Here is an 18,581-nt window from a genome sequence, read left to right as displayed (position 1 = left end):
TCAACACCAGAAACCAAGTGGATTGGCTTATTTATTTAATATAATAATATCTCTGTACTGATTTTCACCTAAAGCATACACAGTTGTGCCTTGAAGAATCTTAATTATCTTTCCTTGCTGAAGGGAACGTTTATCTTTAAATAGACTAACATAAAGACAAAAGCCAAACAGTAGAAGATAATGGTTTTTTAGTCACTTTCCTACAAATTAATTTTCATAAACTGACATGTTTACCAAATGTAACAAACTTTGGAAAAAGTAAAACTATTCAGGACATGATAAACTGAATAGAGCTTAGCAGAGGTCTTTATGTCTTTCACACCCATATATGCTCGATAGGTCACTGTACTGTGATTTTAAATGCCATCACTTTGACAATGATGCCATTAAGCTACAAGACAATCTATGGATGTCTGTCCCAGCTAAGCAGGATAGTTGGAACATGTTAAATTAAGAACTGATAAGTCAATTGCCTCTTATTGTCTGTTCTTAATCCATACCCCTCCTTGATAGTGAACTGTTATTCTCAGATCTGAAGTAGATATTACCAACCTTAAAACATACACAGCACCTGGCTACATCCTTTTTGTTGTTGTTCTTACAATTATCACATTCTTCTTCTATTATATTTCTTTATCATATCATTTATTATCTAACTGTAGTACAGGATTCTTTTTGGATTGTAGTTATGCTAAGACTATTTTTTTAAAAATGAGCACATGAATTCTCTAGTCATTTGGTTTTCTACTGTATTGAAACCACATGTTATGGAGGAAGGAATAATGATTGTGGTTATCTCATGGGCAATCTTTCAGGGTGATGATCGTATGAAGCTTCCCAGTCCAAATGACAGCAAATTCTTCCAGAATCTCTTGGATGAAGAGGATTTGGAAGATATGATGGATGCTGAGGAATATTTGGTCCCCCAGGCTTTCAACATACCTCCTCCCATCTACACATCCAGAACAAGAATTGACTCCAATAGGGTAAGAACTAGTTATACACAAGTACCATGATACTTCTGAGAAACAAATTCGTATGCATGGATTGTAAAGCATAAAATTTTCCATAGGACTATATAGTTTATTATAGCAATTTCTATATTAAAAGCACAGTACAGACAAAAGATATGCCAAGCTAACCACAGATGTAGTTAAATTTGGAAGTTAAGTATTGACAATACAATATGTACCCTGAGATATCACCATTTAGATAGAAATTATCTTATTCATCTTAAATTAAACACATTTTAATTTCTAAAAAACAAAGTGATAAAATTGTGTTAATATTGTAATAAAAATTCTTACCTACTAGGCTTTCTACTGATCTTTATTTAAAATATGGTATCCTGAGTTAATCAATACTAGTACAACTTTTTTCACTCATTGAAGAAACATTTTTTCTAAGTGAAATCCAAACATTAAAAAGTATGTGAGCCTGTAAACCACATCAATCACATTTAGAAACCCGGAGAATCTTTACTAAGGCATTGATTTAAGTTTTAGCAGAAGCTTTTGAGAAGAATTTGCATTTCAAATATTAAACCCACTTTATGAGAATACTAGTTTTTCACTAAATGTGGTCAAGTCCATGTATCTATTTTTAAAGACTCACTTTTCAGTACCAGAGAGATGGCACTTATGAGTGTGCAGTGCTTTGAGTTCAGTTCCCAGAATACAAGTCAGGCAGGTGAAATTCCAGCTTCCTGTAGTCAAGCGCCATCTTCTTGTGTCTGTAAGCAGCTGCACTTAGGTGCTTAAATGCATATACATTCATTTTAATAAAATGAAATGAACCTTATTTAAATATTTTAATTAAAAACCACCTGTCATCCATTCAACACATAATTGCCTCTATACAGGAAATGTTAGCATACATTATAGATTCAAGAAATTTCCATGCAATTTATGTTTTCTGAACATATGCAGGCATCCTGATAGCAAGGAACTGAAACCAACATGAATGCCCATCAACAGATTAATAAATAACAAAAAATGTGCTACATAAAAAGAATATTAATCAGCTATAAAGAAAAATAAAATCACTAAATTTTCAGAAAAATACACTTGAAAATTATATTAAAGGAACTAGAAAAACTCAGAGAGGAAAGAAAGAAAGAAAGAAAGAAAGAAAGAAAGAAAGAAAGAAAGAAAGAAAGAAAGAAAGAGAGAGAGAGAGAAAGAAAAAGAGAAAGAAAGAAAGAAAAGAGAGAGAGAGAAAGAGAGGAGGAGGGAGGGAAGGAAGGAAGGAAGGAAGGAAGGAAGGAAGGAAGGAAGGAAGGAAGGAAGGAAGGAAGGAAGGAAGGAAGAAAAACCTATGTGCTACGTGTTCTCCAACATGTGGGGACCCTAGCCTACAATTTTATATGTAAGTGTGTATTAAACAGATGCAAATGAAGGATAAAATTTAGGCAGGCCATCAAAAGAGGGTAGTATTTGGTGACAAGACATGATTTTGGTAAAATGGCCTAGTGTGTAAGCAGGTTACTCAGGCAACCTGAAAGGTCTTTTCCCGTGAGGTAATTAGAAGTACATGATTTGATTAATTTCGTAACATGTCCAGGTTAATAAAAGAGCTACCAAGACATAGAATTGGCATACAGTTTGGCCAGTGCTACAGTAAATTATTTCTTGGCCCTTATCAAGTGTGGAGATATAATGAGTTTAAGTCTACACTCAATTTCTTCCACGTATAAGATGCAAACATGATGGTTAATTGTTTTCTAGAAAGCAACTTTCTGCTTTAGTCTCTTCATCTCAAAGCATTTCCACGGAAGCAAAACAAAATGGCTTAGCTTTCTTAGCCATAAGCTTAAGGGAAACTTCAAGTTTCCAGTCATTCTCAAAAAAATGGAAGTCGCTTTATCTCAGATTGACAGAAATAATGAAATGACATCTAGCTTTTACTATTTAGTGCATCTATAGATTAACAACTCTCAGCTGAATGACAACTCCATGAAGTTATCTTATTATTATCACATCTTACAAACAAGAAACCTGTCACACAGACACAAAGTGATAAGCCTTTGGCCATGGCTAGCCAATAAAAGACCAGAGTTCTTATATAGGCCATTTGTCTCTCATCCAGTATACTTTTACTTCAAAAGTACAAGTTTATTTCCATGGTGTGTTTGCTATTCTTGGCATTGACCTCAGTATCTGGGACTTGTCAGTAAATTTACCTCATAACTTTCTCATAAAATGCAACTCATCTCAGTTACATCTTTAAAACTTCTTCCTATGTTTGAAAGACTGGTTGTGTAAAGGCAGAATAAAGCCAGGTTGGTAAGCACACCTATAATCTCAACGCTGGAGAGGCTGAGGCAGGAGGATTTTGGAATTCAATGCCAATCAGGGTTAGTAGTGATTCTAATCTCTGCCTAGCTAAATAGTGAGATCTTGTCTCAAAAACTAAACAAAAGAAAAACAAATTAGAATAGTAAGAAAGAAGAGAGGGATAGGAGGGAGGAAGAAAGAAGAGAGGGAATAGGCAGGAGGGACCACACATCCAAACCACGGTTTACTTTTCTTTGTGCTGAAAAAAAAATACAGAATTGCAACCCGACCTGAAAAAATTTTATACCCCAATAGGAGCAGATAATTTAAAGGTTTAAAATTCTAATTCATAGGCCAGATGGTGGTGGTGCACACCTTTAATCCCACCACAAGAGAGACAGAGGAGGGAAGATCTCTGAATACTAGGCTGTCCTGCTCTACAGAGTGAGTTCTAAGACACCCAAGGCTACACAGAGAAAAAAGAAAAAACAACAGCGACAACAACAATAACAAAACCTTTTTGGAAAAAAATTAATTCATAGATAGATTGTGAATATCAGTCTTTGGGGAGGTAGGAAAGTCTGTAGCTATGACAGGGGTCACTTCCCTCCCCTCTCTATATAGCAAAAACTGACCAAATATCACTAATACATTTAATGTTCTAAAAGACAAATTCATCACTTTTCATTTCAATAATCGATTTTCAAGAAGAGTTGTATTTCTTAACATGAAATGCCATCATGATATCAAGATTACAGCATGGTTCTTTGTCTTCTTAATAAGGATTCTCAAATTCTTAGGTTTTGTTCATTTTAATTTGTAATGCTTGATGCAAGGAATTCTTAATAACAGTTTGATCTAACTAAAGAGCACTAGACACAGGAGGGATCTCATGGGGATGCCGTGACCTTTAGTCCTCCTGTCTTGTGCTGCATTTTGATTTGCTACCTGCAGACTCCTTTTTTAAGTTTTCAGTGTCAGGAAAAGGAATTATACTTAATGCCACTTATTTTGGGAGCATTAATTTGTGTGTGTGTGTGCATATATGTATGCATGCATGTGCACACACACACACACACACACACACACACACACACACGTATTCCATGTTGTACCTGTGGAAATTCAGGGATACTCTCAGACCCTCAGCTGATGTTTTTACTCTCCACCTTATTTCAGACAAGCTCTTTGGTCCACTCTTGTGTATGCAAATCTAACTGGCCTGTGATTCTCCTTTCTCCAGCTCACAGCTCACCATAGGAGTGCTACTGTTATAAGCACACGCTATTGGATCTGACTTTACCTTGGTCCTGTGATTCCAACTCAGCCCCTCATGCTTTCATAATAAATATTTTACTTACTGAGCCATTTCCCTGACCCATGAAAGATCTTGGTCCTTTATATTGTCCTAATTTTAAATATCTGGTTTTATATAACTCTTATTTCAACTTATAACATGTTACAAGTATTATTTCCATCCTTGTCTACAGTGTTGCTACATTATTTCATAGTTATTTCAACTTTACTTTCTGTGGTCAAGTTATATAAATAAGGGACAATGTTTAAAGTGAACAAGAGTGGAAAGCTTATAAACATATTTGATAAATCTTTATTAACAAGCAAATATTCAGTTTTTAAATTCAAAATGAATATATATATATATATATATATATATATATATATATATATATATTCTGTCTCTTTCTATAGCATTATTTTCTCATTTTTAAATTAACAACTATACCCATATATGTGAGTGACAGTCAATTAACTTTAGAACCACATTTTCTCTAGTAACAGGCCAATAAACATTAATCTCTTTTAGAATGACACAATTTTTATTTTCACTTTTTTTATTTATCCCTAACATAATTACAGATACATTCTTATTAAGCTAGAGAACTCATGACGAGCCTGTTGATGTGTTCACTCTTTAATTCTGTGTATGTTTCCCAACATCAAACAAATTATTAAAGCAATCTCTTCTGTAATGTGGTAGATTGCTTGAAATTTCACAAGTGTTCCAGCAAGATGTTTCAGTGGGGTATGGGACTTGCATCAGGCATGATGAACTGATTTGAATTCCCAAACCTACATACATAGTAGAAACAAACCTATTCCTGCAAGTTGTACTTTAACCCTCATGCGTGCACTGTGGCCCATACAGGTATTCACACCCAAAATAAGTAAATTTTAAAACTGTAAATTTTAAATCCACATATATTTTTGATAAATTATAACCTTAAGATAATGAGTAAAATAATAATACAATGCTGACATTTGTCCAGACTGCTAGTAAAAAATAAAGAAACACTAGACAATTGTCATCTAATTTATAACTGGTGCTATTATCATGAGGTATAACTGTAAAATGATCTTAAATATTTTTACCAAAATGATGTGCCCATTGCATGTGCTCTAATATTATGTAAACAAGAGAACATAAAAAGCCATTTAACTTCAGCAGTCCTTAGCTCCCTACATCCGTAGATCAGTGTTTAGGGCTGAAGTCATTTGCTACCTGCTTCAGGATGGGCTTCCACTTTCTTTCTCTTAATGATAATATGATTAAAATAAACTAATTTGTGGGCTGGAGAGATGGCTCATTAATTAAGATCACATGCTGCTATGCTAGAAAAGCTGTTACATTCCTGGCACCTACACGTATCTTACAACTAGCTGTAATTCCAGCTCCAGGGGATTTGATGACTCTGACTTCCAAGGGCCCTTTACGCCTTCACTCATAGCCACATAAACAAGTGCAGAACACACATGACCTTACAAAATTTAAAATAATAAAATAAGTTAATTAACTAAAATAAGTTGGAAATCAGACATGATATTACAGAACCCGTTCAGGGCATGTTAGCATGTTGGGTGTGGTGGTCACATGATTTAATCAGGTTCAGGTCATTTTCTTTAGTCATAAGGATGCTGAATTGAATTATATATTAGTTCCTCACATTAAAATTACTTTATAATAGATGGGTACTTTGAGAAATTATACTTCAGACATATGCACGTTTTATTTTGTTGTGAGGAACATTTCATTGGAAAATGCTCCAAAGCCTGCTGAGTTATGTCATTATGCAACCATCCTCCTTCTAGGATGGGCTATAGGAGAGAGAATCCTTCAGACACAAGGAAGCATAGGTCTATGACATGGCAGGGAGGAGTTAGGTGACATAACAAGGTTACTCCTGTTGCAATTTACCAAGGATCAATATTAATTCTAACAATAGCTGCTTCTGGAGGACAAATGACTATAGTCTCAGGATATTGGTTTTACATTTTGTCCAAGATCTATCAAGGTTTCCTGCAGTTTATCCTTGACAAAAGGCTTGAGGTTTTTGTTTGGTTTTAATCTATTAAGCCTGATGTAGTAGCTCTTCTTACTAGATTCCATACCTTTTCTTGTCTCATGTAGTCTTTACTCAACAGCTAATCCTCTTAAATTTTTCAGTATACTGTAGTCAGAGTAAACAAGTCAATATATTTGAATCAGAATTAATAAAATAATACATTTGAATATTTGTCATAGATTTGGCACTGAGGTGGACAGGGAGAATAGAGTTAGGAGAGGATGTACTGTCTGCAGAATCTTGGTCTAGTTGAGGACATTGTATAGGAGAGAAACATCGGATATTGTAGTGAAAAGGTAAAACAATCCAAATCAAGATGAGAGGTTAAAGGAAGCCATTTTAGCCATGTCTTTCTGAAGGGGTATCATGCTCAGAGCAGGGTTAGATGGGAAATGAAACAAATCAAAGGTCGACGTAAGATGAGACATGTGCATGCTAGTTATTTTACCATCTTAATTTTTAGATCATTTTTACGTTGTGCAGGTTTGAGAACTGTATCATCAGACAAAGAAATGTCTTGTCTTCCATTTTTCACATTTTCTTCCCAGTGACAAACTTGGGTTTTAAAGGCTCCTGCTCCCCTCTGAAGATTCCAACTCAAAGCAAAAATCTTTTCGGCCTCTATGCAGAACACTTTAGAAATTCCCTTCTGTTTCTCTTGCTCCAACTCTAATTCAGACTTCGTTGCTTCACAGATAGCACTGCATTGTCTGTCAGTATGTAGATCTAGTGTTTAGATTGTTTCAAAAGACTTTGATTTTTTTCTTTTTTTTTTCTTTTTTGTTTCTTCCTTTCTTCTTCCCTCTCCCTTCCTTCCTTCCTTCCCTCCTTTCTTTTCCCCTTTCATCCTTCCTTCTTTCTGTCCATTGTTAAGGATTAAACCCAGGATACTGAGACTTGTAGACAGGTTTTCTACCAATGAGCTACAGCCACAGGCAGTGATAGCATTTTGTACTTATATAGTACTTCTTCTTTAAAAACTTAATATGTTCTTATATTTTACTAAAAAGACCCACAATATTAATGATTTATCCCAGTACCTGAGCTTCTATTGACACAAATTTCTTTCTCTTCCCTTTGTTCATTCCTCATTTTTCTTTTTCATCATCTCCTTTTTCTTCTTCACCTCTTTTCTCCTGCTTCATTTTTAAAGTACATTTTCGTATTCTTTTCATCAGTGGAAAAAATTTGAATGGTATATATTTTATTAGATCTCTCCTTATTTGGTATATAATCCTATTGTCATTGTTAATAACCATTGAACATCATACTAGAAATGTCTTTTCCATTCCACTTGACTGGTCATTGCAATTTGCTTTTTTGCAGCTCTCACACAAAAAGCTAACCAGAACTGCAGGCATTATCAGCACATGCCTCACAAAATCTTTATCTGTTGGAATTTTCTGTGTTAGTATGGAAAATTGGATGGTTTGGTTTTTAGAAATGTCATTTATATTGTGTTTATAAAAAGATAAAAAGGAGAGGAATATGTTTTGATGGAGGTGTAGTCAAGTGCTTCAGCGGGGCCCATGCTGTGACATCCCTTCTCCTTGAGGGATCAGCCACATGATGGTATAGTATAGAATAGAGTTTATTCAGGGCAGGTGGAGGGGGTTACGAGGGTAGTAGAGACAGAGAAAGATGCTCGCACACACACACACACACACACACACACACACACACACACACACACACACACACGGTGGGGAAGAGGAGTAGAAGCCTGACATGGAGAGAAGGGGATAGAGGAATGGGGACAGGGGAAGAATGGGCATAGGACAAAGCAAGAGCAAGTGGAGGGGGCATTTAGTGAGTCAGGCACACCTGGCTGTTGCCAGGTAACTGTGGGGCAGAGCTTAATTAACCAAAATGCTAACAGTCTCTTCAATAGATGTAATATAAAATTCCATTTCTTTTCTTTCCAAGTTTTTGGGAATTCTGGAAATATCAAGAACTCTTGATCTGTCTGATTTTATATTAACTATATATTTAAACCTAAAACATTTCATCCACAAACTTGAGGAAGTAAATATGCTGATTGTTAATACCAAAAGTACTTTAAGAATAAATTAAAATGCATTAGCTTCTGTTTATCAAATTCCATATTCTTACATAGCCATATTCTCATTATTTAACATTATCAGGCTCTTTTTACAATAATCTCCACACAATCTCTCTTCTCTCCCTTCCTGGTTCCTGACCCTCTCTTTGTCTTCAAGTATGATTTCCTCTAGAAAGTTAATTTCCCTAGAAATCCTCTGAACAGAAATGTAAACTGTGCTGTTAGTCCTCGGCACTGTTACAGAGAATAATTCTCATCCCAGAAGTTTACATGATCATATTATGAGGTACATGCATAAGGCACTAAGAGATATTCTAGTACAACTTTTTCATTTTATGGAGGTCCAAACTAACACTGGCAAAGCAGACATCTGCAGCCCACTGTCCTTGCTTTCAGGAGGTGGGTGCAGGGCCCTTACTCCAATCTCTTGGATCTTAATCTAGTATTCCATCTTTGATTGGTTCTGTTTGTTTTTGCTGGTGAAAGCCATGGATGTCTTGATTTTACTTCCAGTCTAATGAGATTTAGTATCAACTGGCTTAAAAGGCTCCTGCTGGGAGTGCAATGAGAAGCCAGAGCCCCTGCTGCTGTTTGCCTCCTCTGTTTATGCTTCCAAGAGACTCCCTGTAATCAAGAGTTAATGGTTTAGGGAGATCAAATGGAATTGATAAAGCCAAAATTGAAGAATAAAAGCAGAGCAAACAGTGTCTGCATTTGAAATCAGTAATGACATACTTGACAATAAAATGATCTTTACAAGTTTAGAAGATGTATCAAAATCTCCAAATGCAAATCTAAATATTACTACTGTTTATTGATCACTTATTTCTGTTCTAAACTCTACTCAGAACTTATACATACATTACCCTTTACCTTCACAACACAATAGAGAGCAATACTATTCCCTTATTGGCCATAATAGAAAATATGGAGAGACTGGCAGCTGCTATGGTGAATAGTGGGATTTGAAAGCAAATCTCTTTTCTTTTCTTTTTTTTTATTTTTAATATTTTTTTATTACGTATTTTCCTCAATTACATTTCCAATGCTATCCCAAAAGTCCCCCATACCCTGCCCCCCACTTCTTTTCCCACCCATTCCCATTTTTTGACGCTGGCGTTCCCCTGTACTGGGGCATATAAAGTTTGTGTATCCAATGGGCCTCTCTTTCCAGTGATGGCTGACTAGGTCATCTTTTGATATATATGCAGCTAGAGTCAAGAACTCCAGGGTACTGGATAGTTCATAATGTTCTTCCACATATAGGGTTGCAGATCCCTTTAGCTCCTTGGGTACTTTCTCTAGCTCCTCCATGGGGAGCCCTGTGATCCATCCACTAGCTGACTGTGAGCATCCACTTCTGTGTTTGCTAGGCCCCGGCATAGTCTCACAAGAGACAGCTATATCTGGGTCCTTTCAGCAAAAGAAAGCAAATCTCACTTGTCTGGAGTTAGTGCTTTTAATTATCATCTTTCATTAGTAAAACAAAAAAAGAAAATCAAGTTACCATCACCAACAAGCAATGCGTAAATTGTAAGAGTTAGCCTACATATTAAAAGAACTCATTATAAGTTGGTACAAACTAATATGTTCCTTTAATTTTTAAGAATGGTATGTTTTTACAAAAACATTTTCACTCTAGCCTACAAAGTCATATTTTGAAAAAAAATACCATCTCTTCTTTCCATCCTGCAAGAGGCAATACAATTATAAAGTCATAGAATCACTCATCTTGTCATGGCCACCTCTGTAAGTGATGGCTGATTACTGTTCTAAGGTTACAGAACATGTTGTCATATAGCACATTTTACTTTCCTTAAAGAATGTTAATTTTCCAATGGCTGAACTCCCAATCACCTAGCTGACCTGGTAACTTCATTAAGAGTTTAGCTATTCAAAAGCCAAACCACTGTCAGGTCCCATGATACCAAATGTGTCACATGAGCTGCTTGTAAGAGAGAGAAGTTCACTTCAAGAGCACCTGGTGCTTGTCACTGATAACAACCTTTCAGTGTAGAATTTGGGATAGTGCTAAACACAGTCCTACAAGAGAGTCAACACATGCAATAGACACACTGAGTTTCAGTGAGGGTCTGGAATTAAAGCACATTTCAATGGTATTTATAAAACTATTTTACAGTTAGTGAGTGTTAACAGCCACAAAACCTATCAACAACCAAAATAAATTTCTTCTCTTTATTGTTAAAGAATATCAGAGCTCAAAAAGGAAACAAAGAATATAAAGAGACATCCAGAACAGATACATAGATTTATGACATTAATGAATGTGTTATCTAAGCCATTTAGATGTTTATGTTTTAGAATGTTACCAGATTCATAGCTCTCTCCTAAATTACTGGACACATCTCATTAAGAAGTCTATTCTTCATAGTATAACACCTAAGCAAGATCATTAGCAATTTCTTCACTTTTCATATAATGAAACTGGGACATTATCATTAACTTCTTATTCAGATTTTTTGAAGGTTATTTCAAATCTGTCTTTGTCTGCCAGAGCTCCTTGTCTGGTCCAGCCTGCTATGCTGATTGGTTCTACACAGTCTTGAGAAAGTGTTGTTCTATTTCCTTCTCAATAAGTATTGATGGCATTTTGAGAGGTTCAGAATATCCTTTGATTACTCCATGAAATGGAACAGAGAAGATGGCAGTCGGTCGTAGGGGGCAGGCTTGCTCATCAACTTTCCTTTGTGCAATTTCTGTACTTGACCATTCCCTAATCATAAGTACCTTGTGGCTCTGTTCTTTCTCATTCTCACCTGTGTCAATGAGAAAAGCTCCCTTCTCAATTCAGACTTTTGACATACCAGAATGTTCTAAACAGAGGCTAATTTTACTCTGTAGCTTTCACTGTAAATGAATGGCTGTGTACCAGCCTTTCATTACACTAAAGCAAAAGCTAAATTGAGAGACCACCACATCACTGTGGTAGAATTTCCAAATACAAAGATCATAGTACTTGCTTCAAAACATTGTAGATTGGGTGAAATGAGTACAGCAAATCAAACAGGGAAACACATTGGCAATTCAATCCACAACCAATTTGTTTTGATTTTTCAAAATATGATCATAGCCATTATTTAGTAACATACTTAATTGATTCTTCGGAAGAAAATATGCTTCATGTTCTCCACATTGAAATATTGAAATGTACATAATTCATATTCACTGAAGGCCTGATGGAGCCTATTTTCAGAAGTTGGAGCCAGGTGCTGTGGTTCTGTATGAGAGAGATACGCTATTGGATATTCCCAAGTTGAAATGAAGAATTCATTCTTTTACTCTTAGTAATTGTGTATATTTATAAGAGTGTGTAATTACTCAAAGACAGAATAATAACACATGGTACAGTTTGACTGGCACTTACTTGTCTCAAGTACTATATAAGGGCCGTGTACTCATTAGTTTGTTTAATCTCCTGAATTCCTGAAAATTTTGCTGTAGTTTTTATCCATTTGCCACTTATTTTACCACACAATTTCCTAATGTTTACTATTGTGAGCTATCTTCTATATCATCTATTTTGAATATTTTAAAATTGAGGCATAGCTATGAAATGATAGGGGCCAACATCCTGCCTTAAAGGCTTCCAGGGACTGTGCCTTACCAGAATGGTACATCACCTCTCATGTTGCCTCTGAGATTCCTCTGTTGGGTTATCACCACTATCAAGTCAATTCTGAGTACTCTTTCTCAGCCCTGGAGATCATGTTCAAGCCTTGGAATATGCTAAGCTAATCACCTACTGCCCCTCCACAGCCAGTATTCAGTAATATTAAAGAGAGATGTATCAGGGAAGAATGATATTATTTATTTATTTTTATGTGTGTGGGGGTTTTGACTATATGTATGTCTTTTTACCACATGTGTGCAGTACCCATGGAGGAGAGGAGGGATATTAGATCCCCAGGGTCTAGAACTATCGTAATTAGGGTTTGTATTGCTATAAAGAAACATTATAACCACAGCAACTCTTATAAAGGAAAATATTTAATTGGGACTCTCTTACAGTTCAGAGGTTTAGTTGATTCTTGTCATGGAGGAGAAACACAGCAACATGCAGGCAGACATGATGCTGGAAAGGAGCTGAGAGTTCTACATCTGGATCAACAAGCAGAAGGAAAAGAATGAAACATATTTCCTCCAACAAGGCTACATACACCTACACCAACCAAACCACACCTCCTAATTAGTGTCATTCTTTATTAATCAATGGTGGCCATTGTTTCTCAAAGGATTAAAAGACTTGTAGATGTTTATGCGTTGTCATAAACATCTACACATGCGTTGTCATGTGTGTTCTGGGAATCCTAACTGGATACTCCATGCTCTTCAGAGAAATCCATGCTCTTCAACACTGAGCCATCTCTTCAGTTCTTCAGTATATAATTTGGGCTTCTTGAACGTTTGAATCATCATATTCTTCATGATGGTAGTGGTCTTCAAGGGACTGTCTTAGTAAGAACTGTTAAATCTACCAATACGGAAATATCTCCATTACCACTCCTAAGTTATGATGATTTTAGGCACACAACAACAAAAACCTTCTTCAGTTGGTAATATATTCATTAAATAATCATTAAGGGAACTGCTATGTATTTAGTTCTTCTAGGACTGCATCTAACCTTGTCCTGAAAAATATTGACAAATAAGCAAGTAGCCAATAAAACACAATAAGCAAGTGTCACACTAGGGACAAGGAGAATGCATAAGGAACTATTGAATGAAGTGAGCTTTATAATGAGAGGACAACATTTTGGCTTCTGGTAAGACAATCCTCACAGCATTTTACTATCTGAACTAATGTGGAGAGGGGAGGAATTTGAGGAATACTATGGGGAGTTTAACAAAAGTAATGGTTTTGAAATAGGTCTGTGGGATCCTGATATTCATTGAATAATATAGCATGAGAGGGGAATGTCAAGTTTTCTACCCTGCAAGGGGACAAATGTTAGCATTATAGATTAGAGCATAAAATAAGACAAGTGGAATAAGAAAATGAGTGGATGTTTTAGAATTTAAATAGAAATTGTCACTAGACTGCCAGAATGTATACCTAGAGCAGCAATGAAGCTGTCAGGAGTGGGAAACCAATCATGTGTTGGTTCAAGGCACTTAGGTTACTAGTCCTTCTTAAGTTTTTAGCATAACATAGAGCTAGCAGAAAGCCAAATACAGAAAAATCCTGAGCCAGGTTGAGAAGCAAAATTTTCTTGGGTATAAAATGTACTGGGAACAATTTATAGAAGCAATTTAGTATACTTAATTTTATTTCAACTTACTTTGTTTTTCTACATGGTGAGATGAGATATCTGACTGCCCAGATTTAAATATGAATCCAGTACAGGCTAGCTTGTATAAGCCTAGACTTTTAGCTACTCAGTTTATTGTTCTACAAACTGTGGATAAAGACCATATGTACCAGAGAATATGTGAGGTGCCAGAACAATTATATTTATAGGATATCTTGAATTAACAGCTCAGTAACTACTTTTTTCTTTCTCTTCCTGCACCCCAATTTCCTCACACAGTGCTCCTCCACACTGCATTTGCTCTCACCTCTTTCTTGACTTACACAATCTCCCTCTTTCATCTCTCCAATAACAAAAGTAATTCACACTAAGACTTTGTGAATTGATAGATATGATTGAAGACAGAAAGGATGGACTAGGTTGAGAGATCACATTGTAGAGAATACAGACTCCTATTCAACTCCTTCTCTTCATTGTCGGCCTGGGTCGACTCTATTTCCTTACAGATTCAAATTGCCCTTTGTATCACATATTGGAATTTCCCTTTTCATCTGAGGGCTTGGACCCGTATGTTAAATTATCTACTAACTACTCAAACACTCAGGATTTAAAGTGTTTTAACAAAGAAATTAATCGTCTCTAGGGAATGATTTTAGTCTACTTCTTACAATAACAAGTTTTCTGTTTTATTGTAATTTTCAGATTAAATTGAGAGACACTAAGAGACCACCAGTCCATAGACACTCTTAATAAAGAGAAAGTCTACAGAAAGAACTGAGGGTGCAAGCATGTTATTAGGAGAATAGTGACTAAGGCTTGAGTAAGTGCTGTGTTGAGACAATCAAACAGACTAATAAAGATCCAGTAAATTTAAGGACTCCTCAGGATGGAAAATATGGCACTCTAGAGGTTTCTCCTTGGATGTGTAATGCTTCTGCCTCAGTATAGGAACTGTGAACAAATGAGAGGAGACAAGAGATAGCAAAGGTGAGAATGTACATCAGTTATAAATAAAATTTAAAAAAATCAGTACGGAAGTAGTAAGAAATAAAGGCTACCTGGATGATCAATGCAGTAATTAATCAGATGTTATATGATCTACCTACCTACTTATATGTACTTACATAAATATGAGTGCTGTGTTCTTATTATGGGCAGAATAATATGCTAGGTTATTTACATACATCCTTACAAAGTATACTGCTAACATGAACATGAAACATCTTTACCTCATTTTAGGTTTAAAATATTTTAAGATTCAGATTGTGAATAGCTTGTGATACACCTGGTAATATGTAGTAAGTAACTCAAGATTGCAATCCAAATTTAGATTGCTTCAAAGCACATACTAGAAAATGTAAGAGATCTAGAAACTGATATCCTGAAAGGGATGCAAAGGAAATGATAAACTTTGAGAAAGGCATGGTGGTGAAGCAAAAGACTATGGTCAGAGAAAGAGATTCTTTTTCTTCACATTCATAATGGGAGTTTCAGTGCTGTTTGGGTGATAATAATGTTATACTTAAAGTATAACTGAGATCCTTTCAAAGTCATGAAGAATACTTCAAAACACTGGCACTTATCCAGAAATGACTGTGCTCTTGTGAGTAGACATGAGCAATCCTGATAGGACATTGCTTCCAAAGACTGTAGAGAATACTCAGGTGGGTAATGATCTGTGGTAGAGTAAGTTAACATGAGACTCATAATGGGAAGGGAATGGACTGATTTTGAAAAGCTGTGATGTAAAATCTTGATACTGGCTCAGAAAAATCATAGAATAAATGTTCTCCACTAGAGAGAGTAGGCAAGGAAGGCCCTGTATGTGCAAAGTGGCTACCGAAAGACATGTGAGATCACTAAGGCACAAGTGCAGGAAACATTTCCATAAACAGGGAATCCACAAATCTGGGTTTTCTAAAAACAGACACTCTTGAGTTTTTGAGTAAAGTCTAAATAAAAGATATCAATCTGGGGAGATATCTCAGTGGTTAAGAATACTTGCTCCTCTTTTCAAAGATATAATATGAGTTTATTTCCCAGCATCTGGATGGAGTGGCTAATAACAGACAGTAACTCTAGCTTCAGACATCTCTGGCTTCTACAGACTATCACACATATGTGGCATGTGCACAGCGGGCACTGCACACATTCACAGATAAAAATAAAGATTTTTTTAAGAAGGAAAAGGATACAAAATTGTCATTGTTGCTGTTGCAAACTTTATGAAATCATAAAGCCATGGGAACTGGAGTCTCGGTTATTACAGAGCCCTGGGAAGATCTTCTCACTGAAGAGCTGAAAGCCTCAGCATCCCTGCTTAAGGGTAAAACCCCTGTGGGTCAAAAGAATGTGAAACCCAGGGGAAAAGTCTAGAGAGAATTAATGTGCATCTGTCTTCAAATCACATGTTACTGAGCACTTCCTTTCGGACATCTGATATTTAGAAGCTCAAGATGGATGGTGTGGACCCTGGAAGTTTAATACAATAACAAAGAACCCTTTATTTATAACATTTCCTTCCTCCCTCCTGGAGACAGCATGGTCCTGCGCATTTTAAAGTTTTATTTGTGGGCTGATAAACATTTTATGAGTGCTCACCTGACTTATGTTCTGGATGATCTTACTGCTTGCTTTTGCTCTTCTCTTGGTCAAAATTTCCAGGCAGGAGCATATAAAGGTGTTGCAGAGCAAATAATTTACAGGCTGGATTTGTGCCATGCTCTCTCAGACAGATCTCCTCCTGCATAATTGGCAACCAGTTTGATTCTGGAAGACCCCAGACAGTAGGATCTCCAAAACTGTGGCCAGTTGCTAATATTTATTCTAATTGCTTTCACTTGAACCTAGGTCACCATTAAATAGGCATTTTATAGATAACTCACAGAAATGATCAAAATTCCCTCTTCTATGTGTTACTTTGGACAAGGATATCTAAATTTATCCATCCCAATTTGAACTACTAGTTATTTTTTATTTATTGTTGCTGTTTAGATAACACTAGAAGAAACTGGATAAAAGATATACTGATATAACTGGTTAGTTAATCTATTTAAGGAACTTGTCTCAAATATAATCATGATGAGGTAGATGTATTAGTTAAATTTCATCAATATTTTGGCAAGAAAGACAATAACCTACTATGCGATTTTATTCATAGACTAAGCATTAATATTTTCTTTTTTCTAAGATATCTATATCTGAACTTAAGTCTTCCCTTAATATAAGATAAATAAAGCCAAATATTGTAGGTAGTACATGACTATAATCTCAGAACTCAGAAGACAAAGTCAGGAGAATCATAAGTTCAAGGCAAGTCTGGGTTATAGAGCAGTTTACAGAATAGCCTGGACTTTAGAGAGATACCCCATCTGAAGAAACAACAGCCATAAAAAATGGAAATTATAGATAGTATTTATGCTAATTATATGCTTTTAAAAAGTGGCTAGGAAATGTTCTGGGAGCTTACTTTATCTGGTAGGCACTTGCGGGTTGTTCCTAGTCACTAGTAGAAAGGATGGGGTAAAGCTATATGTATGAAAAGTACCTAATGCCTTTTCTAGCTTTCCAACGCCAGCTTTTTATCAGGTTATAGTAATGTCACAAATTCCAGTGCTGCTCTATGAATTGGCTACTTTCTAAGGTTTAACGTTCTTAAAAAATGTTAATTGAACTTTTAAATGCTTCAGATCTTAATTTCATTACAAAGTAACCCATAAAAAATGTTTTTCAATAAGACACAGACACAAACCCTACATGGTATTCTCTATGTATGTGTGTTTATCTATCATCTATATGTCTATCTAATATTTATTAAATATCTATGTACTATCTATCTATCTATCTATCTATCTATCTATCTATCTATCTATCATCTATCTATCTATCTATCTATCTATCTATCATCTATCTATCTATCTATCTATCTATCTATCTATCTATCTATCTATCTACCTATCTATCTATCTACCTATCTATCTATCATCTATCTCTCTGTCTTTTTCAAAGTGTCAGTTCTCTGAAAATACTGGCACTCACATGGAAGAAAAATTCCATCCAAACACTTGGGCAGTGCTACAGACTTCTCCTTGGACTGTTGACAATGTTTCAGTGTGAATTCTGAGACATATCTCATTAAGAATCTGTCTGCGTGCTTTCAGCTGTTCAGTAGAAGTGATTCAAAAAAAATGATAGCCAATATGCTCTCTACAGAAGTGGGAATTTCTAGTGAATGGGTTCTACTGACTCTGGCCCTTATCATACAAAAGGGGAAAATGTAGTAAAGATTTGATTTCTGCTTATTATAGTCTCAACTGTTAGATCCCCCTGTTACATTATTTTAGTTTGTTAAGCATGTTGGTGTTAGTCATCAAATACACACTTCCTTGTGTTCATATGGCCAGAAAATTTAAGGAGTCTCACCCATATGTGTGCACCATGAGAAACAAAACATTTTTCGCTTTTAAGTGAATATTTTTAAATAACACTAAATGATGGATTACTCAATGTGCAGTCAGCTTCAGTGACTTATCACTACTTTATTTATATCAACATTCCAAATATTTTAAAAGTTCTTTCAAGTGATATTTGTGATTGAGACTTATTTATTTAT

At 35.7% G+C, this 18,581-nt stretch overlaps 1 protein-coding gene across 6 annotated transcripts in view; it reads left to right on the top strand.

Annotated features, from left to right (window-relative positions):
* The window catches only part of Erbb4 (erb-b2 receptor tyrosine kinase 4), a 1,038,774-nt gene that overhangs the window by 1,004,384 nt on the left and 15,809 nt on the right, over window positions 1-18,581 (top strand). For all 6 annotated transcript variants that reach the window (XM_021186126.3, XM_021185960.3, XM_021186207.3 and 3 more), the window contains exon 25: window positions 816-986. In XM_021186126.3, the coding sequence (XP_021041785.1) occupies window positions 816-986 (171 nt within the window). The remainder of the gene's footprint in view (window positions 1-815; window positions 987-18,581) is intronic.

Source organism: Mus caroli, unplaced genomic scaffold (genome assembly GCF_978045245.1).
Source record: "Mus caroli unplaced genomic scaffold, Mus_caroli_1 scaffold_1, whole genome shotgun sequence".
In the NCBI taxonomy this organism is placed as follows: Eukaryota; Metazoa; Chordata; class Mammalia; order Rodentia; family Muridae; genus Mus; species Mus caroli.
This window is presented reverse-complemented; position numbering and strand designations above follow the sequence as displayed.